General features: G+C 38.8%; 1 protein-coding gene across 1 annotated transcript; it reads right to left on the minus strand.

Moving 5' to 3' along the window:
* Window positions 1-1,473: 1,473 nt before the first annotated feature.
* On the minus strand, window positions 1,474-14,663 carry LOC133024634 (hydroperoxide isomerase ALOXE3-like). The gene is given in 15 exon segments (XM_061091794.1): window positions 1,474-2,009; window positions 2,139-2,309; window positions 2,599-2,699; window positions 2,802-2,923; window positions 3,322-3,488; window positions 3,590-3,676; window positions 4,262-4,465; window positions 4,606-4,749; window positions 5,670-5,743; window positions 5,746-5,841; window positions 6,664-6,767; window positions 6,863-6,985; window positions 7,085-7,166; window positions 7,298-7,502; window positions 14,442-14,663. Coding segments are annotated over 15 exon segments (2,007 nt in total). The 5' UTR covers window positions 14,589-14,663; the 3' UTR covers window positions 1,474-1,829.
* Window positions 14,664-15,683: the final 1,020 nt, after the last annotated feature.

Genomic DNA, 15,683 nt, shown 5'->3' on the forward strand with positions numbered 1-15,683 from the left:
CAGGGCGACTTGCAGAGGTCTTGAAAAGGAAGGGTCAACACTGCAAATATTGACTCTTTGCATAAACTTAATGTAATTGTCAATAAAATCCTTTGACACTTATGAAATGCTTGTTATTATACTTCAGTATACCATAGTTACATCTGATAAAAAGATCTGAAAACACTGAAGCAACACACTTTGTGAAAACCAATACTTATGTCATTCTCAAAACTTTTGGCCACGGCTGTAGGCGTGAGATGACCAGGACCTGGACCAGAACCTGCGCCACCTTCTGAGTGAGAAGGGGACGTAGTCTCCTGATGTTGTTTAGCATGTATCTACAGCAGCGATTATCAAACTGTGTCGGAGGCAGAACATGTGGGGCGCGCGACCAGGAGGGGGAAATGTGAGGCGGAACTAATGTTCCAGTCGAACTGATGTTTTGACGTCCGCATTTCTTTAACTGCGGAACAGTAAAACAAATCGTTGTTTTTTGTTGTCAGTGGTCGGCAACCAGTGCCTCTCTTCAGCGCCTCTGCAGTGGCTCCCTGTACAGTGTTGTGCATGTTGCACATACTTACCAGGAGCGAGCGAATGTGTGTGTGGGTGTGTTTGTGTGCTTGTTTGTGTGTCTTTTTGTGCGTGTGTCTGTGTGTGTGGGTGTGGGCTCCCAGACAGCGCACAGACACACACACAGGCCCCGGCACTCTGCCATTCACTCGCTTAGAGAGACACTCACAGTGAGATCAGAGCTCGTTCACGTGAAGCAGCCGGTCAGGGATAAACAACAGATAGTGTTCAAAAACCAAGATGAAAAGAAAGTATGATGAAGCCTAGCAGTATCTAGATCTAATTCCCTCTATATATTCAATAATTATGTTTGCAGAATAATATATTTATAATTTTGCATGTAGAATGTTTTTCATGCAATTAAGTATTTGATACATCGAAGAGTTACTTTTATTACAAAACTCCACTGATATTTAAAAGTAGATGTGCAGTGAAGTCAAAGAGCCAGGTTGCTGAATTGAAGCTCGAGTGCGGGCTTCATGTGCACCGCTCTGTCCGGGTCCCACCGACCCATCTCCTCACGAGAGCTGCACATCCGCACTGTCTGGAGGGAGAATGACCCCGAATCTGAACAACATGGTAACGGGTTTTTAACACGGGCACGGCACGGGTATTCTAGCCCCTGTTAGATTATAGCGGGGTTAGTATTCAGTGGAGTCGATAGTGTTTGGTGTCGTCTAAATATAACACACACACAAATGTTTGTAATTCTATCTTAGTGAGGACACAGATTGATATAATGCCTTTCCGAGCCCCTTAATCTAACCAAAATGTCATCACTGTCCCAATGTTTACTTCTGATGGACATGAATTGATAAATTACGCATGATGTTATAAAAATAAAGGGAGGTTGCAAATATGAGCGTCTACAAGTTTAATGGATTCGAAGTTGAACACAGTTATACATAATACATTGTTATCTTTATTGTTTAAGCAAATAATTCATGTATTTCCCCAAAACACAAAATCAGTGTGTTTTCTTACAGATAATTCATCTCTGCCATCATGTCGGTTACAGGAATGGAAAAAGCTCAAATTCAATGTTAGTAAAGAGTAAAAAGTTAAATTATATATCGCCTTTTTGTTTAATAAGGTCAGAGTAATGTTTAAGTTATTATTTCCTACGTCCATCAATTAAGTTGTTGCTGAGCAACTACACAACAGGCCCACATAACACAAATATTTTATCAAATCATGCAACACCTACCCACAACAAAAACACCTCCCAGGATGAAATACAGTTGGTTAATGATACAGGATAGATCTCTCTGACTTTCTCAAATAGACACGCCGCTCTCAATGCGAGAAGGGAGCAGGTAATCATAGGGCACATCAAGCTGCGGGTTTCTCTTTGCGATTTCTTCACCGAGTTTTGACAACTCCGCTTGAAACTCCAGAATCACCTCTGTAAGCTCAGGTTCGTCAAATCTTTTCTCAGGATATTGACCCAAAGGAATCTGCCAATGACAAAGTCGAGACAGAAATATTACAGCAGCAGAGTTTATCATGGTGGAAAAAATGAGAAATTCTTATTCAATTATGCAAGTATGAATTAACAAATGCATTAATATTTAGATAAAACTTACAACATCACTGTATTCCTCCGAAAGTATATTTATCAACATTAATATGTCGACAGTCTCTCCAACATTCGGGAGGGTCTCCATTATTGTCTCCATGCTTGACTGCCCCTTGGTGGTCGGAGGAGGTTTGTGCAATATCAATGTGGCATTCGGAATCCAGTAGTAGTAGTCAAACTAGATGATGAGAGAAGTTTTAACATGCATGTAATGTATGATTAAACATTTTTGTATTTATGTATTATTATTTTATTTCATGTAGTAAGGTGTGGCAAATTTGATGTCAAAATAATTGAATCGACTGAATCTCATTAAAAGTTACAAAAAAAGTGATGTAAATGTAGGAAATGAAACCTGATAGTGGAAGAAGCAGATTACACATCTGCCACTCGTCCCATATATTTGAAATGTGAAAACAAACCTCACCACATATTCCAGTGTCCTAACTTGTTCACTCTTGCCTCACCTGTCCATTATTGACTGCTGCGTGTTGAGCCGACACTGTGAAGATGACCACGGTGATGAATCTTATCAATTCCTCAATGGAATGAAAGCAGTCTGGGAATCCTGTCGGCAGCACCACCATCATAAGTTTATGTTCGGCATTCACAATTTGCAGTGGACATTTTTTATAGACAATATGTTGTATACAGAACATTGGTTAAATACCTGAGGCTTTGTTTCCCAAGAGGCCGTAGGTGAATATCTCACAGATCCAATCCTGCAGCTCTGTGTCTTTACAGACGTCAGCGTCTGAGGGATAGTAGTACTCCACTGCTGCCCTCACAAAGCTGGTTAACACAAAACAATAGAATTCTGAGTAATTATGTGGAAGAATGTGGAAAAAAGAAGTCCCTATCAAAACCCACAGACTGAATTTAAACATGGACATCATGACAGCTCCCCAAAAGTGAGGCCAAAGCATCTCAATCGACACCTGGAGTTTCTCTGACCAGCCACCTTGTGAAAAGTATGTAACATTTCTTCCAAAGGATTCACCGCCAGCTGATGGTTGCTTTGATGACATTTTTAATACAAAAATGAAAAAAAAACAAAGCTCAGCAGTATGTAAATACATTAATTCCTGTCTCCTACATGCTGCACCACTTCTTTACTGAACTCAAGCTGCTGATTGTAAAACAGATCAGTGAACCTATCTGCAATATTTATTACCTAAATTTGAAGTTACCTGTTGATGATGGACCATAGCTTCAATCCATCATCTCTGTAGTAGTAGTTGGGGATTGACTCCAGTCCTCGTGCAGCGATGTTCTCTGGCAGACAGACGGAGCTGTAGGTCATTTCACGTAGGGACCTTCTCATGATCTCTATTATCCCTTCAATTCCAGTTGTACTCTAATAATAAATTATCCAGAAATATTTTCTATTAGACAAATATAACTTTGTTGTAAATCAAGATGAATACAATAGTCCGGTTTGATGTGAAAGAGCCTTACTGTTTTAAAGATCCCATCAGGTCCTATTAGTTTGGGACGGCCTACAATGTTTATGTTGAGAGTGGACTTGAAGTGTGGAATCAGCAGCTGAAGAGAAAGAGGGTGTTAAGATGTTTATTTCAGCCAGAATGGCACAGAATCTACAACAAAAAATGGGTTCTTCCCTGACCCATACCATATCCTTCCCACCAACTTAATCTGGTAGTTTTTGTGTGATATATTTATAACAAACAAGGAAATAAACAGCAACACATCCTGGCTGTGTTGATCAGCAACGAGAAGACACAACCATAACAGGTTTCCCTCAACTCATGAACAAAAACCTTAAATAAATGGTAAATGGTTTTGTATTTATAGAGCGCTTTTCTAGTTTTGTATGACCACTTAAAGTGCTTTACAGTACAGTTTTACATTCACCCATTCACACACACATTCACACAGTGCATCTATTCGCAGCACTTTGTTATTCTATTGGCGGCCATTCGGGGTTCAGCATCTTGCCCAAGGACATTTCGGCATGCAGATGGGTCAGACTGGCGTTTGAACTGCCGACCTTCAGGTTGGAGGACGACCACTCTACCCCTCAGCCACAGCCGCCCTAGTCAAACATCAGTTCAGATCCAAAAGACAAACACAGGTACGAGCAGAGTGATCTCTGCTGTGTCATCGTACCTTGTAGAGCGGATGAATCACAGGGAAGCAGCGCAGAGTGGCGACAGTGTAGAGCTCTCCCATGAAGTGAGTATTCATGAGGTGATGGCCGGCTTCATGATCCAGCATATCTGTGTTTTTGATATACATCTTGGCCAGCAGCCAGTCGGTCTCCAGGTCACTGGGCAGAAAGATGGGATTCTTCTCTGAGGGCTGTTGATGCAGCTGGAATGTGATGAAAAATATTGACTTTTAAATAGTTAGAAGAGTGAAACTGGACTTTTGAAAAAATGAAAGATAAATCATATTATAATTTGGAAAATAATGTGATTCAATGACGACACCTGATTTTTATATTAATATACCTGTATTGCAATTGGCATCAGTTTGTTTTCTGGGTTCAAGTAGAACAAACAGAGACCAGAAGTCACAGTCAGAGGTTCTCCATTATAGACATAAGTGGAGAGTCCATCCAGCTTCTTTTGGTCATAGAGGAATATATTTCCTTTCTGTATGGGAAGGAATCAAGATGCAACACAGATTTGTAATCAATCAATGGACCAATCAACCTTAAATCAGACCTTTCAAACAAAACTAATGCATTCAAAGTGCTTTACAGGTGATTGACAAAACATAGGATGGTAAAAATCATTTGAAAATAAGTTTAAAAAAAAATGAAGATTTAAAGACGAACCCATAACAAAGCAATCAGTAAGGGAAAAGACAGCAATCAAACAAAGTTAAGAAATTAAATATATGTCTAATTGAACCATAAATTATAAAACACTACATTTAAGCCTAAACTAAATATTAACAAATCTGAGCGGTCTTTCCCCCCGCTTCAAAAACCACATGTATTTCAGATGCTTTGTTGGTTTTGTGGATGTTTCACATATGTAAGCAACTTAATTTATATTTTATTTATTTTATAATTTTGTTAGTATCAATCAATTAATGTTTGTCATACAGAAAAATAATCCATTCATCCATCCACCTATTGTGACATTAGTAAATGGTTCTTGGATCCCTGTGTTTGAATGTGCTCACCAGTAAGTCTGTGACCCAGTCAACTTTAAACTATCTGTACCAGTAACAGTATTACACATTAACACATTTTGTAGTATTTTTTCAGAGTCTTTTTCAATACCAGTAGCCAGTGTAAAGATTTTGAAAAAGGTGTGATGTGTGCTGTCCTTTTGGGCTTCTTCACCACTGTTGAGGCCGAGTTTTAAATTAATTGTCGCTAATAGATTGTGTTGAATGTTGTTTGTTGTCTCTGCTTGTTATAAAAACATGCATTTGTCTCTCAGCGTTGCTAAAAGAGAAATTGCATCACTTTAACAAATGTTAAATTGCTGTTTTCAATCTGAATCAATGATTCAAGGATTGAGGATGAGAAAAGATTATTTTATTCTCTCTTCTTTCTTACCCCAATTTCCCTCCGCAGACTGCTGCCCTCAGCCAGGAACGGCTTCACCATCTCCTCTGTGACAGGGAAGTTTCGGGAAGCTCTGAGCAGCGCTTGATCAAAGTGGGGTTGATTCCGTTCAGAAACTGGGATCCGTAAAAGTCATCCTCCTTCCAGTGTTCTGCAACGTACTCTGAAAAAAAAGAAACAGAGATATAAGGTTTTATCTGCTCAGGTTTGATGTACAACGTGATCCTATTCATATAAAACTCATGTCTTTTTAATTTAAAGACAGAAGTTTTTATCAAACGAAAAGGAAGAAAATGTTTTCAACATTATCAGCTGATTTCAATAGATTTCCTTGAAATTTGAGATGCAACAACTATAACAAAGGATATGGAATGATGCATGTGCCTGTGGGAAATGAAACTGTAGTTAGGTGTTAACTTAACAATTTCAATTATGTAATGCTCGATAACTATTACAATATTACATATACATATATACAATTACATTTTTCAGTGCCTAGTAAAGTTATCCAAAAACCTAAGTTAAACTGTTCATAGAATAAATGTTGGTCACATCGTAGGTGCATTGTTTTTCATGATATCGAGCAGTATGTCAGAAACATTTAGCCTATATATAATAACATATGAATGATTGTTTTAACTTTGGAGGTAAGCTTAGTCAATTCACATGTGTGGTTTACAGCAATGAGTCCATATATAAGTGTATAATAATCTGCTTTGGAGATTTAAATGATTACCAATCTGCCAATTTCTGTAAAATCCCACATCCTAACATGTAGCCACTTGTTACTGTATTTCTACAGCGGTTCTCCAGTCACATTCACAGCTACCAGACGCCAGGTATCAGACCACCGATCTTCTGATTAGTAAGACAACCTCTACCTGCTGAGCCACAGCCACCTCTGATTTGTGAAACCAGAGAGGAAAAGACATTTCTGTGGAGGAAATCTATGATCTAATCTGAAGTACTGGAAAATAGGAAATACCTGACATTGTAGTCTTTTTGAAGTTAAAGAGTCTTTTCAGGTCGTCGAGATTTTTCCATTTTTCGGTGGATCCGACCATTCCCTTAGAGTGGAATTTCATTCAACTTAATTATGACAAGCGAAAAGGGAAAGAGAAAAAAAGAGCGTGAGAATATTGAAACCAGTTTGTGCTGTAAATCTTTATCTACAGTCGACCCACAGTTGTATGGCTGTCTTTCGCATTTCGTTCTTTTTGTTCAAAGAGAAGCGGATTTCAGCTGGTAGCTCAGAAGCATTTTCAAAACCACTTATGTGGAGTAGTCCTTCAGCTAGAGGCTTCCACCTGAAAAAAACGGAGGAACAACGTTACATAAAAGTAAATTGTCTCAAAGCGGATCTGCCTGGCTCTGTAGGTACAGGACCTACTGTGCTGCACACTTACTGGTACAAGCTCTTTTTAAGCATCAGCTCTTTTTTCCGGTGCTCAATCAACAGGGGATGGTCGTCCTCAAAATACTTCATGGCTGAAAAGTGAAAAGAACGTTAAGGAAGACAAATTTCACCTTTTAAACAATTTTAAGATTTAATCTCCCCCCAAAATATATAATGTTTAATAAAAAAGATCTATCAAATGAATAATAATACAATATCAGACCTCTCCCTCCTCTCAGCTCCACATACTCTCCCCTGGAAATCCATCTGTGACAGGGGAAGAGAATGGCGTCTCCCTCTGGAGTCGTCACTTCTATGGTGGAGCAGTACCACTCGTTTTCTCGGGTAAAGAGACGGGGATCCTTCTCCACCTTGACCAGCAGAACTTTCCCCAGAGATGAACTGGTTTTCAACGTGTAGGTCCCGGTCTGGAAGTAGGAGTGAATGTAAATATAAACAGTGAAGTAAGTGCGACATCGTATGAAAAGGGTTGGGTTTGATGTTATCAGTCTCACAAGCATTTCCCAGTACACAGAGATAGACAAACATGGCAGTTGGCTGGTGAAAGTGAGACTAACACCACGCCTTGAATAAACCTTAAAACAAATGACGTGTATTCTGGTCAGCCGAGAGGTTGATGTGGTTGTTGTAGAAGTTGATGATGAAGGAAAAGGACCGCGGACCCAGTACTTACAAGTATAACAATGTTTATTACACAAAGTAGTACAGGTCAAGACAAGCTCTAGAACTCGGAGAAATCACACAGCCAAATGGTGAAGTCTGACAGGCCATGGTCAAACACACATTATATAGAGAGGTTAGTTCCACCCACGACTTTGGGTAACATGTCATCTCACCTAAGGCCTCCTAATAAGGACGTGTTTAGTACATGAAGATGAGAATACACTGGTCAAAGATTGTCCCTTCACCTCTAACCATTTGCTGGTAAAGGGTCATTCCCTAGGTCAAAGGTCCTTCCAAACAAGGAAAGACCTACTTAAATAGACAACTGAAAGACTCTCTGAGACTGTCTGAGAGTCACCAAAATAGACATCATAAATATCAGCCTGTCATTATATTTAAACACATGCTAAAATCTTTTACTCTAGTGAATACACTACATAACCCCCCTTCGAGACTAAATAAAGTCTCGACATAATCAAAAGAGTAAAACAGATAGGTGTATTATCATGCCAAAAATAACAATCCGTCTACAGCATGATTTTAGCAACATAGCAACAGTTATGAAGTTTAGGAGTGAGAAACGAAAAACCTGTCTGGCAGCTATCTTTCTTGAAATATCCATCAAACAATTTAGACAGGAAAATTCTCTCACGGCCCCTCTGCCTAGGCGACCATACATAGTACTCCTACACCATTGAAATGAGGAAGTTTAGCGAATTGTGTAAGGAAATTACTTTAAGCAAATACATATGGAACTCTCAGCAAATAATAACAAAATAATGTCCAAGGTCAGGCTGGTCGTCCCATCGAACCATTCCAATGGACCTTTTCCTACCTAGCCCCACTGTCCCTAAACATCAAGAAAATAAAGAAAACATCTGAGGTCCCAGTATATTTAGCCAATAACAGAAAACATCATTTTTCCCAGTAATTAACATACAAAGAATATAATTCACTTTTAATATTACTCATGTATGATACTGCAGTTTCTCAGCAGCATTGACTCCCTGTTGTAGTATCGATGGCGTCTTGAATATGGATATTGCATCCTTGTCCAGAGTCCTTCAGTCCATTCGTATTATTCATGTTTGAAGTGTTTTGAGTCCTTTCAACACATCGGAGTCCCTGAACAATTCACCCTCATAGTGATCGTCCCCCAATATGTTCTAGAATGAAAGAAAAGAAAACCAGTATCTTTTGCATACAAAACAGATTAAAACATCAATACAGATTAACATTCTGTAAGTAAATGAGAAATTATAAGTCACATTTTGCATTTCCCCCCTGGAAACACATCACTAATGTAATATGAAACTATGAAATAGCTAAGCATTTGCAGATCATCCAGCGTTTTCCGACAGGTCAAACGCATCTCCTATAAGCTTCTTTTGATGCCTGGTCGTAAATAGCACTCACATAGACATGCGAAGTGTAACTTTCTCTGATTCAAACAGAAACCAATATTGTCTATCTTTCTCAATTTGAATGCTGAAAAATGCATTTACCAGATCAACATAAGATAATCATTGCTAAAGGATTGTTTAAAGATTTGGAACAGACAAAGCACACTGTTGTACTGCGACGTTGACAACTTAGAAACCTTGGATGAATCGCAAATCATGTCATCCTCCGTTCTTTCTTTCGCTGATGTTTCTTCAGTATTCTCCTCCTCCATATTCTATCAAGTTGTTACACTCACAGGCAAACTGTGCACAATTATAACATTCTTCTGAATGCTGTTCAAAATTTGGATCGAACCTTCCTCTCCAGATCTGCTCTTGATCAAATGCTGACTCTTGGTAGGAGATGACAGGAACCTGAACCTGGTTCAGCTGTGATTGTAGAAGAGATTGATCTAGTGGAGCCTGATTCTGTATAACCAGAGCTTGCTTCCTAATTTTCTTATTGTCCACCAGTTGTATTTGATTGAGTTTTCTGAGGGTCTCTTGGTCCTGTTCTTTTTGATCTTGTTCCTTCTTCCTATACAGCATCACCTGATGGGCTATATGCTCCGTATAAACACTTTTTTCCATGCTTCCAAGACCAACCACCTCTGCCAGTTTGCTTCTCACTGGTAGAGGCAACTCTTTCTGTATTTTGGCTCTCAAAATTGACTGCTCCATTTGATTCAAATCAGGGTCATTTCCTGTGACATTTCTCCACACTTGATGAGCTCTGGACACATAGGCCCTCGGATTTTCTTCCTGCCCCAGTGGTTCAATAAGAATGTTGTCAGGATGTAAATTTGTCGGAAACGTCTCTTTCAGCGCTCTACACACTCGACCTCTATTTGCACAAAACAATTCTGAATCATTCACAGCAGTTCCCACATATTGATTAAGTCCAGCTTTCTGTAGAATATCTCCCATAGCATGAACTCCAAGGAGATTAGCCAAGATTTTCTTAATATCTCCCATGGCAAGTTGTTCTCCAACCGTTATCTCTTCCAACTTTGAAATCCAAGAATGTGCTCCATCCTGAAGAGTAGGTAACTTTTCAATTATGCTTGACATATCTGTAGTCTGCCAAGGCTTGTACTCCAAATTCTGCCCTTTGACAACCACAGGAAACATCTTCTTGAGTGTCAACTGTTTTCCTGATTGCAAAGAATTTTTCAAAGCTGTTAGTTGTGAACGTTCTTTATGCAACTCTTCTACCTGGTCCTTCGGTGTTATTTGTCTTTCTGTTTGTCTTGTATTTTCTAAGTTCCTCTCTTCCTTATCGTTTGCAGCTTTGATCAGTTTCTGTCCCTCATTTTCAAACAACTGGAGAATGCCGAGCTCCACTTGCTTCTTTTCTCTGCGTTTCCGTCCCTTTTTTCCCCCCTTTTGTCCTACCTTATATGTGAACACAAGTAATTTAATTATTTTAATTACATCTGGGTTGAAAGTCCCCTCTACCGGCCATGGTTGGTCAATTTCAGGCCAGCGTTTCTGCCACTTTTCAGATATTTTTGCAATGTTGATGTCTTTAATTAAAGGATTATTTTTCTGTACTACATCAACAGGAGTAAGTACTTTTGGACTTTCAGTGCTCTTTTTCCCCATAGTAGCGGCTTCCTTTTGTTCTCTTATTGTAAATTTAAAAATGTAATCGCTAAGATTTTAAAGATACTTGAAGCTATGTAGATTACTCCTCCCCCCTTTGTTGTTTTCAATCAATAAATCAACAAATCAACCATAATACTGTAGGAGAAAACAAACTGCTGTTGTTGTAGACACAGTTATGCGCCTGTGTTAACCAATGCTGTAAAAATTTCAGTTAACATCCTTTCTAAACCTGATTCATCCCATGCATTAACTTTTATTATCAGAGAAAATGTGATACAGAAAGTGGCCGGCTAGACGCTGTTTTTTTAATTTTTTTTTTTTTTTAATCTGCCAGCACTCAGGTCAATAGATGTTTTATCTCCTTTAAACACCAGTTGTAATTGCATACAACGCATCATCAATGTATACTTTAGTTTGTTATAATAATATCTATAAAGTTCTCAATAATTTATTATTTATTCACGGCTGTATTAAAAACTCAACAGTCCTTTCATAAAGCAATTTAACTGTTTGATCCTTTGTCTGTGCACCGCACAGGTGTCATTCCCAGTGAGGAAAACCAGATATGTTATTCTTATTTATATCAGCCCTTAATGTAGCTCTATAACACTCTTGATACCAGCACATTTTTATTGTCTAGTCAATGCAAACAATTTCCATTATTTAAAGTCCAAAAATGTCAAATTAAACCCAATTAGTTCCCAAATTAAACCTGTAACTAAGTTTTGTTGAATTTAATGAAACCCCAATGAAATAAAGAGTTCAAGCGGTAAAAGATTTTTATAGAACTACAGCCATATCCAATCTAGCTGATTTAAGCAAGCAATTCTGTTTCCCAATACTGTCTCTCTTTACCATAAAGAAACAAACAAACAAATTATCATTTTTAGCTTAAACTATTAAAAGAATTGTTTTCTTAAATTATTGTGACTTTTTCCTGTGTCTTACAGAAAGGTGTAATTATAGAGGTGATATCTTGAAAACCTCTCTCATGTCACTGTACTAAAGTTTTAGAAGATGTATTATACTCCCCTGGCATGCACATTCCCCCTTCTCTGAACAGATGCTTTTCTCTCAGGGGAACTGAGGAGAGGTCTATATTTAGTTTTTTGTTGTCTTTCAGTGCTTCCACATACTTCCTAATTATTAAACCCTGACTTCAATGGTCAAAGGTCCTTTAACATTTAAACAAATATTAAAGTTATCTGATTATTTTAAACAGCTCTCTCTCCTTTGTTTTGAAAGTCTATTGAGATCTCTGTTGCAAAGTGTATAAATGTTATTCCCATTATTTGTTAAAGGAGTTCATACAACTTTCACTCCACACTTTATTTTATTATTACATGAGAGAGAAAAAGAGAGAGAGAGAGAGTTCTCTAATTGTTCGAGTCTGTCACCATGACCCACAAGAGAATGTAAATAACAGTGAAAATCCCCTTCTTCTCCAACAGGAGAGTGTAGAGGGATTCATGTAGAGAGAGAGAGCGCGCATCTCTCATAGACACAAAGACACACACACACACATACATCCCCAGTACTTTTTCCTGTAGATGAACACACATGGAAAAAGTTGTAAACCAGTTGAGGGAATGAAAGGTGTGGATACATTTACTTAAGTCGCCCTAATGAGGCTCATCTTGTTATTATGTCTTCTTATGAGGGAGGTTCATAGTTCATAAGTTCCCTTAAAAGAGGTTCATTGTGTTATTACGAGGCTCATGTTTTTATAGTCCTCTTATATTATTTCATTCAATCATATTGATTCAATCCTGGCCAAAAGGAAACAAAATACACACACACACACAGACAGACCATCTTTTGAGAGTGGTCTATTTCTGTCACACATACCCATCTGGGAGTGTCTCCCTGCACACAAACGCATGAACATTCACAGCCAAAGATCTTATTCACATCACGAGCATTCTTGCTATCAGCCGTTTTTACCTTATTTTCCTTATTATCTTAATTTTTGCTGTCAGATGAGATGTAGATATTTGATGAGTGGCTTCATCAGCATTGTCCGTTACAATATCCGAGCGGGAGCATATTATCGAATGTATATTTCTTCATCTCCAGTTATTGAGATGAAAATATTCGATGATTGGCTTCATCAGAAACTATGCGTCATCAATGTCAGAGCGGGAGCATATTATCAAATGTATATTCTACATCTCCAGTTATTAAAACTGAGACCCATACTACGAGCTCCTTCACTGAGGGCTTGACTATTCCGATTATGCGACTGATTCCTGTGATAATTTCTTTACTCTTATCTTCCTCTTATTACTCTGTTCCTTATCACGTTAAACCTTAGCTTAACTGTAATGCAGTGATTAATACGCACATGACTTACTGTTGAGAAGTTGAGGGCCCATTTTCTCAAACTTGCACTGCCATTCAATCACCTTATCATTACAATAACAACTATATTAAACCATTTCATGTACCTTTAGTACTGTTCTTCACCTTAATATCTGTTCTCCCCCTTTTTGCGTCATACATTACGCAAACAAAAATCAAATTTAGCACGGAGCTTTACTTCACATCAAACAACACAACAAACCCCCACACACAGGCCGTTTATCGGTGTGTATAGACCCAGACACACATACAACAGCCCCAATGAACGAACCAGCGTCCAAACAAAATGAGAGATCCTCACCGTGTTGAAGCTGTTGAAGTGTAGTAGAACACAAATCGTCTCAGTATCGTGACGCCAAAGTCTGACGTGTATTCTGGTCAGCCGAGAGGTTGATGTGGTTGTTGTAGAAGTTGATGATGAAGGAAAAGGACCGCGGACCCAGTACTTACAAGTATAACAATGTTAATTACACAAAGTAGTACAGGTCAAGACAAGCTCTAGAACTCGGAGAAATCACACAGCCAAATGGTGAAGTCTGACAGGCCATGGTCAAACACACATTATATAGAGAGGTTAGTTCCACCCACGACTTTGGGTAACATGTCATCTCACCTAAGGCCTCCTAATAAGGACGTGTTTAGTACATGAAGATGAGAATACACTGGTCAAAGATTGTCCCTTCACCTCTAACCATTTGCTGGTAAAGGGTCATTCCCTAGGTCAAAGGTCCTTCCAAACAAGGAAAGACCTACTTAAATAGACAACTGAAAGACTCTCTGAGACTGTCTGAGAGTCACCAAAATAGACATCATAAATATCAGCCTGTCATTATATTTAAACACATGCTAAAATCTTTTACTCTAGTGAATACACTACACAAAACAAGTGGTTGAAATTTGCTGTCACATGGTAGATTTTTTCAGATGATAGATGTGATCCACAAAAATGTAATCGATTTGTTCTAGTAGAAATCTGCTCATCTTAACTGAAAAATTGGTGTTGATCAAACTTTGATTAGGTAGAAACTATGTAAAATAAAATAAGGACTGATTCAAATAGACTAAATCTGAACCAGGGAGGAAGCGAACCAGTAGAAATGGGCCTTAATGAGAGATTTAAAATAGTATACAGAGTTTGTTGGACTGACCACCTCAAGGATATTGATCCAGAGAGTAGAAGCCCTGACAGGAAAGGCCTGGTCACCTTGTGGATGTACTATCCTTTAGTATGTTAATACATTTTAGAGTGTCGTGCAGGTGGATTCAACTTACTTTCCCGGTGCAGAAGTCTCTACCCAAGTTGTCCAGTTCATTTTTCTCACTCTCCCCGTCACTTCCAATTAGAGTGACAGAAAAATGATCCCATGTTCCTGCACTTGGCATGTCACCTGTTGTCACCTGAAGCTTGTACTCAGCCATGGTCACTCAGTGGATCCGGTCCAGAATACTAGCAAAATACCAGGTCCAGATTTTTCCTCTCCTTGCTCTGTTTTCTTGCTCTCTGCCTCTTCTCCTCACAACCCTCCACCCTATTTAAGATCTTTACAAGACCACACCTCTTTTGGTCATTTGGTTAGTAATGATGGCAAGTCACGTATAGTCACATTTTATTTTGGGATTGTAAACTGAAGAAAAGCTTATTACCCACCCATTCAGGGTGTGATCTTGGTAATTATGTAAATAAAATCTGCCCCTGGAGATAAAGGGTGTTATCTAAATGAAACACAAGATACTCAAGGATCAGACCCACCCAGGACAAAACCATGATGTTGCATGTTAGACCTTCAGAATGTTCAAACCTATATTTAGGGCCCGAGCACCTCCGGTGGGAGGCCCTATTGAAATTGTAAGGATTATTCTGAGCGTAGTGAATGGGCTTTTTGAGGGCTTTTCCATGCTCAAAAATGTTTTAAACTTTGCAGTTAGGTAGAAATGTGTGACAATTTACGTATTCTGGAGTTATTGGAAATAGGCGTGGCAAAATAGCTCAACAGCGCCAGCTACGGATAAGGCCCCTCATTTAGCATTCACTGATCCTCACGAAAAAAAAGACGATTGTGTATCATGACCAGACGCATAAAAAAGTCTCTCAGTGCATTATGAAAAACGCAACAGGAAGCCGGCCATTTTGGATTTAGTGGCCATTTTGGCCATATTCCACGTTTTTACTTTGATGTACTTGTCGTAGGGCTTTCATCGGATCAACTTTAAATTTAGACGAGTGTCATCACAACAATATGGAGATCAAAAGTTATCAAAAAAAATCAACTTTTCGTCAGAGCGTGTGACCGTGGCGCTGCGTCAACGTTTGATTAAACGCCATCAAAACACGGGCGTCTGTATCTAGGACATATTTGGTCCAATCCAGTCCAAACTAGACACATAAGATAAGAGTCACGACCCGAAGACATCGACCAAGAATCGTGACTTAAAATCACAGCGCCCCCTGGTGGCAGCAGAAAATGTCTTGTTTTTGGTACGTCTCACACTTGGAAGTATTCCTCCTCATCCACT

Source organism: Limanda limanda, chromosome 18 (assembly GCF_963576545.1).
Source record: "Limanda limanda chromosome 18, fLimLim1.1, whole genome shotgun sequence".
In the NCBI taxonomy this organism is placed as follows: domain Eukaryota; kingdom Metazoa; phylum Chordata; class Actinopteri; order Pleuronectiformes; family Pleuronectidae; genus Limanda; species Limanda limanda.